This window comes from Scomber japonicus, chromosome 19, assembly GCF_027409825.1.
Source record: "Scomber japonicus isolate fScoJap1 chromosome 19, fScoJap1.pri, whole genome shotgun sequence".
Taxonomy (NCBI): Eukaryota; Metazoa; Chordata; class Actinopteri; order Scombriformes; family Scombridae; genus Scomber; species Scomber japonicus.
In genome coordinates this window covers 3,854,691-3,873,039 of record NC_070596.1, presented here as the reverse complement: position 1 = coordinate 3,873,039, position 18,349 = coordinate 3,854,691, and the positions used below count along the sequence as shown (strand labels likewise).

At 39.3% G+C, this 18,349-nt stretch overlaps 1 protein-coding gene across 2 annotated transcripts; it reads right to left on the bottom strand.

Annotated features, from left to right (window-relative positions):
* Positions 1–900: 900 nt before the first annotated feature.
* Positions 901–18,349, bottom strand: pomk (protein O-mannose kinase). 2 transcript variants are annotated; one of them, XM_053340029.1, is made up of 4 exons: positions 18,250–18,344; positions 9,657–9,761; positions 5,229–5,510; positions 901–2,230 (listed from the first exon to the last, which is right to left on the bottom strand). In XM_053340029.1, exons 3-4 carry the CDS (start codon positions 5,508–5,510, stop codon positions 1,460–1,462), a joined length of 1,053 nt encoding a protein of 350 aa, XP_053196004.1. In that variant the 5' UTR covers positions 9,657–9,761; positions 18,250–18,344; the 3' UTR covers positions 901–1,459. The 2 variants fall into 2 exon arrangements, with proteins under 2 accessions (XP_053196004.1, XP_053196003.1); XM_053340028.1 differs by lacking the exon at positions 9,657–9,761 and having other exon boundaries at positions 18,250–18,349.

Sequence of the window (18,349 nt, the reverse complement as noted above, 5' to 3'; positions counted from 1 at the left end):
GTTATGTTGAAGGGGTTACTCTCTGCATGCCACAAGGCAGAATATGCTTGTTACTGTTTGAATGATATTGTCGGGTTTCAGAAGGTCTGCTATATAGATGGGGCTGCGTGAACTGTGGGGGAGAAGGGTCTGTGTATGTATCTGAATGTGATGACATCATACAGACCTCTCAAGTCTCATGCATTGACTGTGAGACACACACAATTCAAGCAGTTCACACCTCACACCTGTCATTTCTCACACTGAGAAATGATAGACCCCACCACACAGAAATGAATATATTATATACAGAATGTAATCCAGACATCCCAACTCTCCCGCATATTGATAGCGGCTCCCTGACTCCCGCAAATGAGATCCAATCTCCCGGAATCTGGAGTGAGCGAGTAAGAGTGTGCGATAGAGTGACTGCGCATGTGTGTGTTTGTGTCACTATAAATGCAGTGCGTGTGAAAGCACAGCGTTCTTTCTCTCTCAACCCAACTAGTCAAGGCAGATGGCTGCTCGCCTACGGTCCAGTTCTAGTTGATGTTTCTTCCACTTAAAGGAGAGTTTTTGCTTGCTGCTATTGCCAAGCACTTTCTCATGGGGGAATGTTGGGTCTGATAAAATTAATGAGTACAGTCTAAGCCTGCTCCATGTGAAAAGTGCCTTGAGATATCTTTTGTTGTGATTTGGTGCAATGTAAATAAAAATGAGTTGAAAGAAAGAAATGAGAGGTCTTAAAGAAGGATTACCTAAATGATCGCAAATAATTTTCTCACTGAATGCAGCCCAAAATACAAAACAGAAACTCTGAAAAGAAAGACACACACAACCAGCAATCGTGACCTTTTTTTCTGTAAGGTTTTGACGATAAGATCACATATATGCCTTGAAGACACACAAAACCCAGTAGTGTTTGTAGCTGTCCTGTTTTCACTGTTTCTATTCTTAAAGCAGCCTTTTGTGTGGTTTTCAAAGATTGTCAATGAATGCAGCCCAGTATGACACTATTTCTGAAAAAAGACACAAAACCAAGCCATTTGCAAGGTTCTGACCTTAATTTTGTCTACAGGTATATACCTCATGATGATGACAAAAATAGCATTTTCTCACTGAATGCAACTCAAAATAAACAACAATAGTAATTCCAAAAAGAAAGACAAAAAACCCAGGAATGTTCATGTCTTTTTTTCACTGTTTATGTTCTTACAACAGCATTTTGTGTCATTTTGATAATAAGATCAACCTTCTATGTCAATATTGGTTAAAATTGCCAAAACTTTCTTTTCATATTTGTCCTTTTTTCAGTGTGTCTGAAGTCAGCCAGACATGAGTTGGGAAAGTTAAGTCTAGTCAAACTGTGTGGGTTCGATTAGCAAGGTACCTGGACAGCATGAATAATCACTTGCATAGAGTACTATACAGACCTGTACTTTTAATGTAATTTCATGGTCTTTTTAAATGAGTTATTATTCTAGAGCATTTCTCTAAACCCAGCATTGTCTCGCACCATGCTGTTATAGACTACCTTGTATTCTTTCAAAACATCCAGAGCGGAAGGGCGGAGCTTAGGGTCTTCCTTCTTACACTCCTTGTGAATGTGAAAAAGATGGAAGTGGACTAAATCCCCTCCAGGTACCCTTCCCATCAGGAACTGTGTCACATCTGGAATTTTCCAGATGTCTGTTCTTTCATCATACTCAGTCATGAGATCATCTGAAAAAGGCTTTCCTTTATTTCTTAAAGGCCACAACTGTTCTGGTGCAACAAAGTCCCCAGTGAGCTCCCGGTGGCCACATTTCACCAATAAGCCTCTGGATGGGTCCACCTCAGGCAATGCATCCAGATCGTTCACTACTAGGTGAAAGTCACTTGTCAGCAGAAACTGAGAGAGAGTTTTCTCCAGGCTGTTGGAATCACACATGACCCGTCGCCCAGCTGGGCTGTTATGGAGGTAATGGAGGATAGAGACGTAATCTATAGCCAGCATCAGTCGGTTCTGCCATGTGTTGTATCGTTGTTGATGTTCTTGTGCGAGAACACCATCCAAATTAAGCAATGAGCCAAGTGGGTGGTACTCCGTGACCAAGGCATGGTCTTCAAGGCAAAACCCCACCAATTGTACAACCTGAGGACCCTGCAGGGTCTGTAACATGGACAGCCCGTGGAGAAAATCCTCCACGTAATCGAGAGAAGATAGTTTGGACAAAGCCACCTTCTGACCCCTCCACTCTGCCAGATAGACCTGAGGGACAAAAAAGTTGGTGTTTGAGTTTAAACTCCACAAGACATACTGAGCAGTACAATGGCAATTGGGAAGGTAGATTTGAGTCTTTATTATTCAATCAAAAAAAAATTCACTTAAATAAAAAAAAAACATGTTCAATCAAAGAAAAAAAGTATTTGAATGCAAAAAAATATTTGAGACCCCAAAAATTGCATTTGAACACTTTTATTCTTTGAAAATGTTTTTTTCGATTGAAGTGATTTTTTTTTTTTTAAATTGAAAATATTTTCTTTGATTGAATTAACCTTTTTTGTGTTTTTGTGTGTTTTGTGTTATGGGTAGGACATTTGTGTCTTTATTATTCAATTCCCAAAAATATCACTTCAATCAAAAAAAATAATTCACCCAAGAAACCTTCACTTCAATAATAAAAAAAAAATCATCAAACAAAAACAGTGTTTGAATGCAAAAATGAAACCCTTTTTTCAAATCATCTGAACACTTTTTTTCTTTGATTGAATTTTTTTTTTCCCAATTGAAGTGAAAATAGTTTTGGAGTCCTTTTTTTTTGATTGAATCATTTTGACACAAATGTCCCGCAGTGGGTGGATGCTTCCCCATTGGTCAGACATGTTTGAGTGACAAGACTGTCCACACCAATGATAATCCGCCGCCGGACAATTCAAATGACGACTTGCTTGTTGTAGGAAGAGATTGCTACTCAAACGTCATTGGTGTGGACAGTCGTCACTGTCAGACTCATATGGTGACAAACACAAGAACTTGCAAGGACAACTGAGAACAGACAAGATAAATGAACTGTTGGTAGGTTTGAGGAAACAACAGTCTGTTTTTAGCCATAGCCGAGACATCTGTGATGCAGCTGGAAAAGCTAGTTACCTTATTGCTAATGAAATAGTATCAACATCAAAGCCAAACTCTGAGGGTGAGTTTATGAAGACATGCATTCTGAAGTGTCCCGACAAACAGGCTTTTGCCAACATCAGTCTGACATAAAACTCTGGCAGACAGGATTTTGGATCTTGCTGGAGATTTTGTCATTTGTTGAATGTTCGGTTGCAATTGATGAGAGCACGGACATATTGCTCAACTGGCCATATTAATTTGTGGTATCAATGAGACTTTGAATATCACTGAGGAGTTCCTTGAGTTGGTGCAGATAACATTAACCACAACAGCAAATTACATTTTCAACTCACTTGTTAGCGCGCTGGACAGGGCTGGGGTGGACTGGGCCCGTGCTATCAGCCTGGCTACAGATGGCACTCCATCAATGATCAGAAAATGATCAAATTGGGCTATATGTGGCCCTTGACCTGAATGAGTTTGACACTACTAGTCCAAGTGGTCAAGTTATTACCTTATGGTAAAAGAATAATGAATTAACAGCTATCAAAGGGTGTCACCACAGGTTTTGTTTTTTCTCACTTCTTATTGTACTCTTGAATATCAAATAAAACCAAGGTTGATCTCTTTTATTTCTATTTTTATTTTGTTTTCCTTTTTGTTTCTTGTCTGTTTTGTTAGCCATGTATTTGTTTTTGGTTTGTGTGTGTGTGTGTGTGTGTGTGTGTGTGTGTGTGTGTGTGTGTGTTAATCTTCTATGAATTTGAATGTCCACAAGGTGTTGAGATGACCTGTATTAGTACTGCAAATACTGTTGCTAAAAAAAACTTACAACCTACAAAGGAAACAAAATACACTTACCAGCGCCTCAACTCACATTTGATTTGATTTCTTTGAGTAATAATATCTTGTTGGCATCCAACTAATTGTTGGCAACAGTTTCGCAATTATTTCCCAGTGATGCCTGAAGCTCAAGCTAGCAGCTGGATTAGAAACCCTTTCAACATCGACACCTCTCACGTGGCCTCACTGCATTTAACTGTTGTTGAGCAGCAGAGTTTAATAGAGCTGTGTTGTGACGAAACACTGAAGGCATCTTTCAGAAAGCACACTTTGTTGGACTTTTGGATGAAGCAGTACAGTGTGTACCCTGTGCTTTCTGACAAGGCCGTGCACTTTCTCCTTCCTTTTGCAACCACCTATCTGTGCGAGAAAGGCTTCTCTTCACTTGTTGTCATAAAAACTAAGTACATAAGCAGGGTGGATGCTGAGCCAAACCTGAGACTGAAGCTGACCTCCATTGACCCAGACATTGCAGGACTGTGTTCACAGAGGCATGCACACCCATCACATTAAGCTCATGTAAATTGTCATCAATAGTCTGTGTATGTTTAATTACAGCTGTTATTCCTAATGCTCTTCCTCACTTTTGTTTTATTCTTAATCTTATTGTTCTTCCTCTGGAAGTTTTTCTTTGCCACTGTCACCAAGTGTTTGCTCATGTGGGAATGTTGGGTCTAGACCTGCATTCTATATTGTAATGGAAAATGTATGTCCACTCTATCCTAAGATATTGGGTTCACGAGATCGAGACGAGGGGAGATTTTAACTATATTTTTAAGAGAATTTCAATGAGGAAATATATGACTTTTTTTATTTAAAATTCACAAAATGGAAATTGAATTGAAATGTTTGAGCTAACATTACATCTTGTAATGACTCACTTGAGTTCTACTTTCTAAATATATAATTATCATATGCAGTATGCAGCACTGTAAAAGGTTTCCTCATATAGATATTTTATAGATGGATCATTTTGGTATTTATGGAAATGACCATAAATACAAAAGTTAGATACAATCACAAATACTAAAAAGTAAATTATAGAGTAGAAACAATTCTAATATATAAATATAACAAACAACATTTTAAAAACATTTTTAGATGTTTTACCATTGTTTCAATGCCACTTTGATAAAGTAATTTCAATACCACAATATCATTTAAAGTCCTTGTAATTTTGATAATTCCTGTATTAGAGTAGGAAGGGGGAATCGACAGGACTTAAAGATATCTGTTTGTTATATTTCACCCTAATCCTTTAATCCAATCACACAATAAACTAAGAAGACTTTCAAACATCATCTACCTTCTTAACTGCTCCCTGGCCGATGAGCCTCAACTTGTGTACTTCGGCATCTATCTGTGAACATTGAAGCCAGGGGGTGCAATTCTTCATGGTCATCATTTTAAAGTTTTGAGGTGTACAGCCTATATAAGAGGCCAGCAGCTGTTCATTAGTCTGATACACAGAGTCCAGATACAGGTAGAGCAATATGTTGCTGAGGAGTAAAGCAGCAAGGCATAACACCACCACTGGAACACTGTAGGAGATTGTGCTGCTGCTGCTCCGACCCATGGTGCTCTGCATCTGGAATGGAAAACAAAGGTGGAAGAGGATAAGTACACTAAATACAGGTAAAAAAAATTGTAAATTAAAATTAAATAATTCAATATTGTAAAATACAGTCTTTATAAGAGCTCAAACAATGTTAGAAATAATTAGTTAATACAGCAATTTTCTAAATGAAATATGGTATGATTTAGTACAGTGTGGTACGCGCACCACTAGTGGTACGCGGGGCTCCCTCTAGTGGTACGCCAAAGAATCACTGAAATAAATATAAATGCGTTGACGTCAACAGTTATTCACAGTAGCAGACAAGAATTGATGGCAAGAGGCGGAGGTTTTTAACAATCAAGAGTTCTAAACTACTGTTGTGGCTTCAGTCTGCGAAGGGAACTGTGGACCAGGAGAGGGCGAGAACTGAAGAGGAGTGTGGGCAGGGTGCAGGTGCTAACAGCACTTTGGTGGCGCCAGTGAAGCCTCCAGTGAAGCCCCCAGTGCAGCTGCTAGCAAAAACAAAAAGGTACAAACCAGTGAGGAGATATAACGAAAACTACATCAAATTTGGATTTACTTGGAGTGGGAGAGAGGAAGAGCCCAGGCCGCAGTGTGTGGTCTGTGGCGACGTTTTGAGCAATGAATGCATGAAACCATCGCATCTCAAACGGCATCTTACAACCAAACACAGTCCACCATTCAGTCCTTTAGTACACCAATAGCCAAAGCGCAGGACGTTTCATATCGTGCCAGCCTCCGGATCGCAAGAGCCGGTAAGCCGCACACAATTGGGGAACAGTTGTGTTTACCTTTAGCCAAAGAGATGACACGGATCATGTGTGGAGAGAAAGCTGCCAGAGAGTTAAACTCGGTGCCAATTTCAAATGACACTGTGTCAAGGAGGATAAAAGACATGGCTGGTGATGTTAAAAACACACTGATTGAGTGCATTAAGAACAGTCGATATTTTGCCATACAGCTTGATGAGACTATAGATGTTGCAGATATGGGCAATTTATTGGTTTATGTGAGATATGAATATGATGGTGCAGCTCAGGAGGATTTTATGTTCTGTCAGTCACTTGAGACCAGAACTACAGCAGAGCACATATTCCAGGTACTGAACGCGTTTATCCAAGAGAACGGACTGGACTGGAAAAAGTGTGTAGGTGTGTGCACAGACGGCGCAAGGGCTATGACAGGTCGTAACAGCGGGGGTAGCGGCTCGCATCGGAGAGGTGGCACCTGAGATGTGCTGGACTCACTGCAGTATCCACCTTGAGGCGCTGGCAGTGAAGAAGATGCCTGATGACCTGAAGTCATCAGGCAAGACTGTGCTGTAAAAACTTAGTTTTTTCATGTGCTCTGCGAGGAGATGGGTAGTGAGCATGTCCAACTCTTGCTTCATACTGAAGTAAGGTGGTTTTCAAGAGAAAGGTGCTTTCAAGGCTTTTCAAATTGCACAGAGAGGTCCAGATGTTCTTGCAGGACACAAATTTCCCCTTGTCAGACATTTTTGAGGATGCTGTGTAGCTCAGTCAGCTGGCATATGTGTCTGACATTTTTTCACGTTTCAACTAACTGAATTTGGGACTGCAGGGACTCTCCAATGTTTTTGATGTGCAGGACAAAATTAATGCACTGCTGAAAAAGTTGGAGTTATTTGAAATAAAAGTCAAGACAGGTGATGTTTCAGCTTTCCCTGCTTTGGAGAGTTTTCTGTCTGATAATGACCTGATGCTTGATGATGGAGTCAGGGAGAACATTGCTGCACACCTTGCATCACTCAGACAACAGTTCCGCAATTATTTCCCAGTGATGCCTGAAGCTCAAGCTAGCAGCTGGATGAGAAACCCTTTCAACATCGACACCTCTCACGTGGCCTCACTGCATTTAACTGTTGTTGAGCAGGAGAGTTTAATAGAGCTGTGTTGTGACGAAACACTGAAGGCATCTTTCAGAAAGCACACTTTGTTGGACTTTTGGATGAAGCAGTACAGTGTGTACCCTGTGCTTTCTGACAAGGCCGTGCGCTTTCTCCTTCCTTTTGCAACCACCTATCTGTGCGAGAAAGGCTTCTCTTCACTTGTTGTCATAAAAACTAAGTACATAAGCAGGGTGGATGCTGAGCCAAACCTGAGACTGAAGCTGACCTCCATTGACCCAGACATTGCAGGACTGTGTTCACAGAGGCATGCACACCCATCACATTAAGCTCATGTAAGTTGTCATCAATAGTCTGTGTATGTTTAATTACAGCTGTTATTCTTAATGCTCTTCCTCACTTTTGTTTTATTCTTAATCTTATTGTTCTTCCTCTGGAAGTTTTTCTTTGCCACTGTCGCCAAGTGCTTGTTCATGTGGGAATGTTGGGTCTAGACCTGCATTCTATATTGTAATGGAAAATATATGTCCACTCTAACGTCGTCTAAAGGAGAATCACAAGATACTAGGGGTGTGACAATACACTCAGCTCTCGAGACGAGACAAGATATTGGGTTCACGAGATCGAGACGAGGTGAGATTTTAACTATATTTTAAAGAAAATTTCAATGAGGAAATATATGACTTTTCTTTTATTTGAAATTCACAAAATGGAAATTGAATTGAAATGTTTTAACTAACATTACATCTGGTAATGACTCACTTGAGTTCTACTTTCTAAATATATAATTATCATATGCAGTATGCAGCACTGTAAAAGGTTTCCGCATATAGTCATTTTATAGATGGATAATTTTGGTATTTATTGAAATAACAACCATAAATACAAAAGTTAGATACAATCACAAATACTAAGAAAGTAAATTATAGAGTAGAAACAATTCTAATATATAAATATAAATTAAATAAAGAATCCAATTATCAAAAATTATAATATATTGCTAATAAGAAAATAAAAGTAAATTGCACAAATCCTGTATCCCATAAATACACAAGTAGAACAACATATAAATTGTGTTATAATTTGGTAGTGTGACTCATTTTACTTTTGGCATCATTAGGCTTCCATAGCTAGATTATCCGCTCCTCCTACTTCAGGCTCTCAGTGTAGAGACCTGAGGTTAACCTGCTCCTCTCCTCATCTCAGACTTCTGACTGAGATCTTTTCAGCAGGTAGAAGCTGTAACAAGGTTAATGATCCACACGTGACATTATAAAAAGAAGACATGACGTGCGAATGAGCGATAGAAAACCAATCATCTTTTTTTTCCTTTTTTCTTTTTTTGGTGCGCCCCTTAATTATAGCTTCGCGAGACAAAATTCACTTCGACAAGAAATATCATCGCATTGTCATCTCGCGAGATATCGTGGCACGAGATCACACCCCTACAAGATACACTTTCTGAATGTCATGAAAATAGTTTTTCTAACTCTGTATGCAACCAAACTGCAGAACTGTATGTCCTGATCTATCTGCAACTATGTATCTCCTGCTTTCATTGCCAGTTACTTGTTTTTTAGTGTTTGCTAACCAAGCTATCCATTCCATCAGCTTGAGATGATCATGCGCTGTCCTTGAGTGCTGATTAGGTTGATGTCTTCCTGTCATGCACGAGGCGAACAAAGAATAATGGGTTGAGTCTTAAAGCGGGAAGGGGGGTAGCCCAAATGTATTAAGAGTTGCTTATCTGACGTGATCCATCGACAGCGATGCCAGCATAGTTTTTAGCTCTGCTCTCATAGTCTTATTTTTTCAATAATCCTATCATATACCTTGAATACTTTGACAGATTTCTTATCATGAATGCTTCCCCAAACAAAGAAACTCGGAAAAGGGAGATTGAACAATCGCCTATAAAGAAACAATTCAAGGATTCTGCCATCTCCAAGGAAGAACTCGATGAAGCTATAGCTAATGGGATAAAGCTAGCCCTCAAAGAACAGCAACATGGTCTGGATGTGGCGGTAACCACTCTATCCTAGTCCCAGCACTACGTGATTTACGAACGGAAATCCAAAAGACTAATTAAACTGTGAAGGAGATTACCAGTGAACTTGATCACGTAGCCAAATCTACCAAAAGGACCCAAGACTGTATGGACTCCATTCAAGCAGCTGCACGAGAGGATAGGCGATCGGCCACTGAGCTAAGAACACAGCTAGAACAGCTCACCACAAAGTTAACAGATCTGGAGAACTGAAGAAATAACGTAACGTTGGTTGGCTTACCAGAAACAGTGGAGGGTGCAGATGCAATCAGCTACCTCAAAGATGACCTCCCCAAGTGGATCCCTTCACTGGTGGGCCGAGACATTGACACTGAACGGGCACATCCTGTGTATGGAGGAGAGGTTAACTCAAAAAAGCCACGTACCCTCATCTTCAGATTACTTTGTTGGCAAGACAGATCGGCTATACTTAACGGGGCACGTCAAGTTTATCCAGTGAAGTACACTCCCAACGGAGCCTCTTTGGCACCAACAACTAGCACGCTCCTGTTCTTTCCAGATTACAGTCCAGCGACGACAGCAAGGAGAAAGAGCTTCAGCTCTGTCATGAAGAAAGCTAAGGACATGAACCTGGAGCCATTCCTCATCTACCCTGCGCGGGTCAAACTGCAGTACAAAGGTGAAAAGAAGATGTTCGACTCCCCCAAAGCCGCCGAAGATTTCATCGACACTCTTCCACGGAGGTCCACCTCCACACCGGTACGGCGCGACGGTGGAGCTACTGCCGCATCCTCAAATCTGATCAGAGAGAAGAGCCACGGGGATCTTCTGCATGCCAGAGAAGGGAATTTAGTGGTCATGGAGGAATGATCTTTCATCACTTTACATATACAAGTTAGCACTATGTAGCAATGGACAGTCTCAGGATCCTTATTAAGGTATTTTTGAATGTTTGGAATATAAGATTAGCTAAGCTCTTCTGACAGCTCCTTCCACTATGATTTAACACTAGCATACTAAATAAGCCTAGCTTGACCAGCTCGAGAGGTGATGTATTTTTATTTTTATTATCTTTTTTATGTTATGATTATGTGGGCTTATCTGGTACTATAGTTATGCGTTGGTGTGGATTGGTCACGTATCAGACGATGTTTATGTTTGTACAGACCTAAGGTATTTTGTCTGTGCGGTCTGCGTTTGTTTTTGTATATAGTTTTTCCCACCCCTTCCCCGTTACAGACATATTCATACTCTTTGTTACAACATCAACATGGAGGCATCTGCACAGGCAGGATGCTCGCATGCATATGCTCTATCTTATACTAACACGTTTATATTTTAAGACAGATCTTAGCCATACAATATGTCGACACAGTCACTGAATATATTATCACTCAATGTGAATGGCCTAAACTCCGCTATCAAACGAACTTGTGTTCTTGAGTATCTTCATCATAAAAAGGTGGACATTGCCCTGATCCAAGAAACGCACCTAAAACAATGTGATGTGGCACGGTTTCAAAATAAACATTACAGATTAATTACATCATCGCGCGCCTTGAATAAGACCAAGGGGGTATGCATCCTTTTTAACCGGAAAGTGTCCTGCGAGGTAAATGTCATTGGTAATGATGAGAATGGAAGACTTGCTTTTGCCCGTGTTAACATATTCAATCATAAATTGGCGTTCACATCCGTATACTGCCCAAATGAGCCCGATGGAGACTTTTTTTCTTACATTGGAAACACATTATTAGAACAAAATGACTGTTCTTTAGTGGTGGGGGGTGACTTCAATGCAGTCCTTAATCCATCTCTTGATAAATCTAATTCAGATGCAATAGCCAATCCTTCATCTACCCTATTGAATACACTTATCACAGATTTGAATCTTGTTGATATTTGGCACATGCAGAATGCTACTGCTAGGGATTATACATTTTTCTCCAATAGACATAAGACATTTTCCCGGATAGATTATATTTTTCTTAGCCCTTGCCGGACATACATCCATTACTATCTTACCAATTCTACTATCTGATCACTCTGCACTATCATGCAACGTTGATCTGCCCAACATTAAGACAAAGGCCCCCAGGTGGCGTTTAAACACAACTTTACTAACTAACTCTGGATTTCTTAGTTCACCCAAAACTCAATTAAAAGATTTTTTAGATATTAACACAAAGGAAGGCTCCAATCCACAAATGTTATGGGAGGCCACAAAGTGCTTTATTCATGGTTTCTGTATTTCATTCTTCTCAACTCTAGCTAAAACAAAAGCTTCCCAGATCACAAATCTTGAAAACAAAATAGAATCGTTAGAAAACTTAAAGTACTACTACTCAGAGAGACCCAGTCACCTGCTGGCTCTTACGCTTAAGGAACGTGAAACAAAAGCACACATCCCAGCAATAAATAAACCTGATGGCAAAATTACAACCAATCCGCAGTCCATCAATAAGTCATTTTTAACATTTTATGAAAATCTATATGAATATATGATTGCTTATGACGATGCTACTTGTAAACAGTATCTTGACAAATTGGAGCTTCCCTGCCTTGAACAAACAGATCAAGATGATCTGGAAGCTACTTTGAAGCTAGATGAACTACAGAGAGCCTTGAAATGTCTCAATAAAGGCAAATCGCCCGGCCTGGATGGCCTCCCACCAGAGCTTTATTTAGAACTTTGGGACATGGTGGGCACACTCATGCTTGATTCATTTAATTTTGCAATCAAGAGTGGGACCTTTCATAGAGATCAAAAAACAGCACTCATCACCTTACTCTTGAAAAAAGGAAAAGATCCCTTTGAGTGCTCTAGTTTTAGACCAATATCTCTACTTACAAGTGATCTTATGATACATGCCAAAGCTCTTGCTCTGTGCCTTGAAAAAGTTATTCAATCTCTAGTCAATGAAGACCAAACAGGCTTTATCAAGGGACACTATGCATCTGATAACATGAGAAGGCTGCTACACATTATAGATGTAGCAGAGACACACCCAAATCAATGTGGGCAGTTTTGGAACGTTTTGGATTCAGACATAATTTTATAGCAATGATCAAGGCACTATACCACTCGCCCTTAGCAAGTGTTCTAACAGGGGACATAATCTCTTCTCCTTTTACCCTGCAGCGTGGAACAAGACAGGGGTGTCCACTCTCACCACTTTTATTTTGTTTATCTCTGGAACCACTGGCACAAGCCATTAGGCAATCTACAGCCTTCCCTATGAAAATTGGTCATCATAATCATATTATTTCTCTATATGTGGATGATATAATTTTGCTTTTAGATAACTTTGACACCTCTATTTACCCAATCATTAAGGAATTTAGTCATTTCAGCAGCTTGTCAGGCTATAAAATTAATTGGTCAAAATCTGCACTTATGCATCTAAATAATATACAAACAAAGGCTCCTATTCCCACCTATATTCAGACCAAAAGCTCTTGTACATATCTGGGCATAACAATCTATAAAAACATAAATAAAATTAACAGAGACAACTTCAACACTATGCTAAGCAAAATGAAATCAGACATTCATAAATGGAAAAATCTAAAGACGTCCCTTCAAGGTAGAATTAATACAATTAAAATGAACGTATTGCCCCGTCTCAATTTCCTTTTCTTTATGCTACCACTCTGCCCCCCTCCAAATTATTTTAAAGACATTCACTCCATGATTTCCAGTTTTATTTGGGATGGGAGACGGCCTAGGGTTCGTTCGACTACACTGCAACGACCCAAACTGTTAGGAGGGTCGGCAGTACCAAACTTTGAATTTTACTATTGGTCCTTTCAGATCAGAGCGCTCAGCACATGGGTTGACCCACAGTCTACCACTGCATGAAATTGATTGAATCTGCTAAAATATTACCACACAAACTGCAAGAAATCTTATTCTCTAGTGTAACAAACAAAATAATTAAAAATAATTTTGGGCCTATCATTGCAAACTATATAGGTGTGGAAGAAAGCAGAACTTTGGATGGGCACCCCTTCTAAATTCTGCCAGAATACACCACTATGGCATAACTTGAGGTTATTATGCGGTAACAAGCCATTTCATCAACCGTCTTGGTCATCTCTTGGAGTGAATACATTAGGTGACATATATAACACGCAAGGTCTTTGCTCCATACAAGACTTAAGAACACGCTTTTCTCTTCCTGCGTCCTCTTATTTTGTTTACTTTCAGCTAAGATCTGCCTTAAAAATGTATGGAGTTCCCTGGAACTCTCCTCTCCCCTCACATCCCATGTTACAATGGATTGCACCATTACTGGGCAGACCCTCTGTCTCTTTAATATATGGTTCACTGATTCAACACAGGGCCAAAGCTTTACCAATTGAATCCATATGGAACAGGGAGCTGGGGAGTTTGAATATTAACTTGAATTGGGAGAGAATTTGGGGCAATTTAAATATGACTTCTAAGAACCTAGCTCACCAACTACTTCACTTCAAAACCATACACAGAGCCTACACCACACCCGATAGGAGATTTCAGATGAAATTGCAAACTACCAACAACTGTCATATATGTAACACTGCTACACCCGGAACATTCTTACACGTTTTGGGATTGTCCAGTTATCTCTAAATTCTGGTTTCATGTAAACTCAGATTTTTATTTTTTATGTTTCTAATCCTGGTTTTTGTCTGCTTTATGATAATTCTGATATCAATCTAAAGCAAATTCAGTTCAAAATGATATTTGCAGGGTTTACCTCTGCAAAGAAAACGACTCTGAAAAACTGGTTTACTCCAGATATGTATATGAAATCATTCTGGATCCATAGCCTGGTCAACACTGTTAATCTTGAACATACAACTGCCGGACTTAATAAGGCATGACCAATGACTGTACAAGCTTGGATCTCTTTCTCATCCAAGATAATCTCTTGGGCTAGGGACAACGACGACTAGGCAATCTTTGACATGATTTACCTGCTGAACATGTTTTTGTTGCTTTATGTATTGTCTTACCAACCTGAAATTTTTTCTTCTTTTTTTTCCTTTGCTTACTTTTCTCAATTTAACATATGACTTTTGATATGTCTGTAACCCCCCCCCCTCTCCATTTGAGAAACAATAAAAATGTTGATCACAAAAAAAGAGTTGCTTATCTTAGATTCAGCGGACTTCCCTGTAAAATGCCTTGTGTGATGTATCACTGAACTCCCTCTTGCAAGAATAAATCAAAAAAGCTGTGAACTACTGAAGCTGTTACTGAACTCATGTTTTTCCTCTCTTACCACTAATTAAGGAAATCTCCATAACAATATGTAAAGTGCCTTAAGTTGACTTTTGTTGTGATTTGGCACTATATAAATAAATATTGATTGACTGAATCAACACCTGCCTGTGAACCCTTCTGTTTTTTAAAAATGTCTCCGTACAACATACAGCTGTGAGGGTTCATCAAAAGCCTATCTATCTACGGAGAGCGTGCTTGACACCGCTATTATAGTTAATAAGTGTGGATGCTCAAATCTTTATCTTTATAGTTACAGCTATTGCTCTTAGTGTGAACGGCCCTTTACAGACCTATAACCAAATTAGATCTAACCTCTCTCTGCATTTCACTGTTGTTTAGGATGTATATTTATTTACCGTTTTTTACAGTAAATCATCTTCTATCATTCCTATTTGTGTGGTGGAAAAGGATGTGAAACCCTTGCTTTCAGTAACTGATGTGACAACTTAAAACTTGTTCATCAGCCCTGCACATTGGCTTAGAGGAATTTTTGCCCATTCTTCTGAAGTCTCAATTCAGGGATGTTGGTGGGCTTCAGTGAGTGTAAGCAACTTTTCTTCTAAGGTCCTTAGAAATCGCTTATGTTCATGCCATGACACAATATTACAAACCTGTGTTGTGAAACTTAGACGTTGATAGTGAAGACCCAGATTTCTCTTCTTTCAATAAAACAGGGCATCCCAGACTCACACTTGATTGTCACCTGACTCTAATTTCCCCTTCAAATTGATAACCCCAGAGGTGCATGTTTGCCATGCACAAATATGTAAAATTGGATAATTTTCTTTAACTCCTTTTCAGTCATCTATTTAACTGATGTCTCTAGTTTTAGGACTTGGATGGTAATCTGATGACATTTTAGGTCATATTCATGCAGAACCATAGCAAATTCTAAAGTGTCCACACACTTGCATTCAGCATTGTGTATATATAACGTGACGTGAGAGAAAAACGTTTAATTTTTCACTCTATTGTTTATATTGTTTTGATGTAAGTCACTTATTACAGCAGTATTTTCAGGGAATGAAATGCCAATGGCAGGTAGGTCAATCTCTCCACAGCTTTCTTCATTTCCTTATTGCAGATAACTGGAAGCGTAACACCCAACACTGGTCATAATTGACCCTTCACTAAGCCCTGCCCCCCTTAATTACTGTTGCTATGGCTGTCAAGCTTTCGCTCCTACCATAAGAAAAATAGAGTTTTCAGTGATATCAATAAGAGATATTCCAAAAGGAAATTACAACAAATTTCTGGAAAAACTGTTCGGAGATATCAGAGAGAAGCCGACAGAAGGGTCTTCAGTATGCATTTAAGAGATACATCCACAATATCATCTGCTGGCGGAGTATAAATCAGGACAACATTAAGATAGAGGGAAAAGCTCACAGGTCACAATGCAAACTTCACGCACCCGACGTCTTGACACTTCACGTGAAGGACAAACATATACAGGAACAACAATGTTCTTGTAAAGCAGGGTAAGTCAACATATTGTTTAAATTTAAGTTAATGTCAAATTAGTTTTCATTATCTATTTGTTAGCCCATTGCTAGCTAAACTAGCTAACAATATCCCGCTCTTGTACTTGTTTACAGCGCGCCAGGATATTGTTCCCATATAGTGGGATTGATCTATACCTTGGATCTCATAAACGCACAGCAAGAAAGCCCAACAAAATCCTGCACAAGTGTGCCACAACAATGGCATAAACCGAGGAGTGGTAAAATAAAAAATATGCCCATATCATTCGTGGTGGTCGCAAAAGCCAGATGTGACCGCAAACGGAGACCTGATGATTGCCACTACACAGGGAGCAGGTAAACTTACAAGTATTAACGTTATTATTTAGGTTTGATTGGTTACTATTATTACTATGTTACTATGATAATACAGATGATGGTGCTCTTATAACATAAGTTTCTTTTAGTCAGACAGGTAAAGTATGGGAATGATGTTATCCTACCTGCTTACAAGTTTCAGCTGTAGCTTCAGCCTTCGTCAGAGCTGTCAGTGTGACGTGTGTCAGATTCCACGCATTTGTCACACATTTTTACTTTTGTCACCTTATCTTATTCTTTTAATCTTGAGTTATTCTTTATCTTAGTTTACGCGCCAAATTTTATTGTAAATTTTTGTAATCTTGTATTTTTTGTCAGCAAACGTACAGAGAAAAGGCCTTCAAAGTAAGCACGTCATTAAGTTTTACATTCAGTCTGTTTTTGACATTTTTGAGGATATTGACGTGTGGCCAGCGCTGAGATCTCTCCAGAAAGTTATTAAACAGTGAGCTGATTAAATTGGACTTTTCCCTCCATCTTTCATCAACCTGCAAGAGCTTTTGGACAGATCAACGTCTCATCATAATCGAGAGGGACAAAGTCTGCTCAACCACCGGAGCCAGGCAGTCTGACAGAAGACCAGCCGATCCGGATTATCCTCACAGCAACCCGACCGGACCTGTGACGATCTCTCAGATCTTCCACTTCGTGTACGTATGCATGGTTCTGAAGGACGGACAGCTGAGGCCCACCAGGAATGAAAGTATGTAGGATACAAATATTGCTTTAATCAAGAGTTGATCTCAGATCGAGTAATTCAAATTTTCTTGAAAAGTAAAACCCAATAAAACGTTATGAGTTTCTTAGCCTCCACCTAATTACATATCCTTCATTTAAATTCATCATTCACCCTCATCTTTCATTCATGCCACTATATTAACAATTTGTTGAATTCATATTGTATTGCACGTTTATCTTTACATTGATTTATACATCATTTATTAGTAGTGTGTAGTTAATAAAATCCATAAATCCACTCAATTGTGTATGTCTATTCTTTGAAGTAATACATGGATCTATTGAGCCGTTGAGCCACAAATTCAGAAATTTGTCTGATTTAGAACTTTATTGATTTATTGATCTTTACTAATAACCCAATTAGTAAGTAAACAGATATTTCCTCCTAAAAGGGAGGAAACAAGAGCTCATAAATTTAAACATCCAAAACTGCTACAGGTGTACTGTTCATTTATGAAAGACAGAACCAAGCACTGGCCAAGGCACCTCCTGGGATCATTACAATTTAAGATATCTAAAGCCTGCAGTCTATCCCTGAAAGGTTCAGGAACATTTCCTGCATGAGATCATGGGATCAATCATCAGAGAAATCTGTACAGCCAATTTTCCACCTCAAGACCTAATAAAATGTCAGGGAAAATGCCGGTAGAGCTATATGTTGTAATAATGTTCTCCTACACTACCAGTATAGCTGGAGCTTCGACTTTCTTTAGACTTTTTTCCTTCTCCATGCATCTTGGAAGGAGGTGAAGTTGTGCCAGAAACATGCTCCTCATGCTCAATTTCTTTACACCACGCATCTACGACGCTTCATCGCTGTCTTGCGGAGAAGATATGCCTTAAGTACAGTTCAGTTATCAACAAGGGGTGTAGTAATTTCACTTGTTAGGTCCCAGAAACAGGAACAACAAGGTTACTCCAAGCCAGTATAAAATAACTACATGGCGAATGTATAACTTCATCTATATCAACATTATTTCATATTTTATTTTAACATTATTTTGTATAACTTAGTAACGTACCTGACACCACGTTGTTTCACATAGTGTAATCATTCACACGGCACACTGATATAACAAATTGTTCCACTCAAGTGCCTCTGTTGTTGTTGTCGTCGTCTTC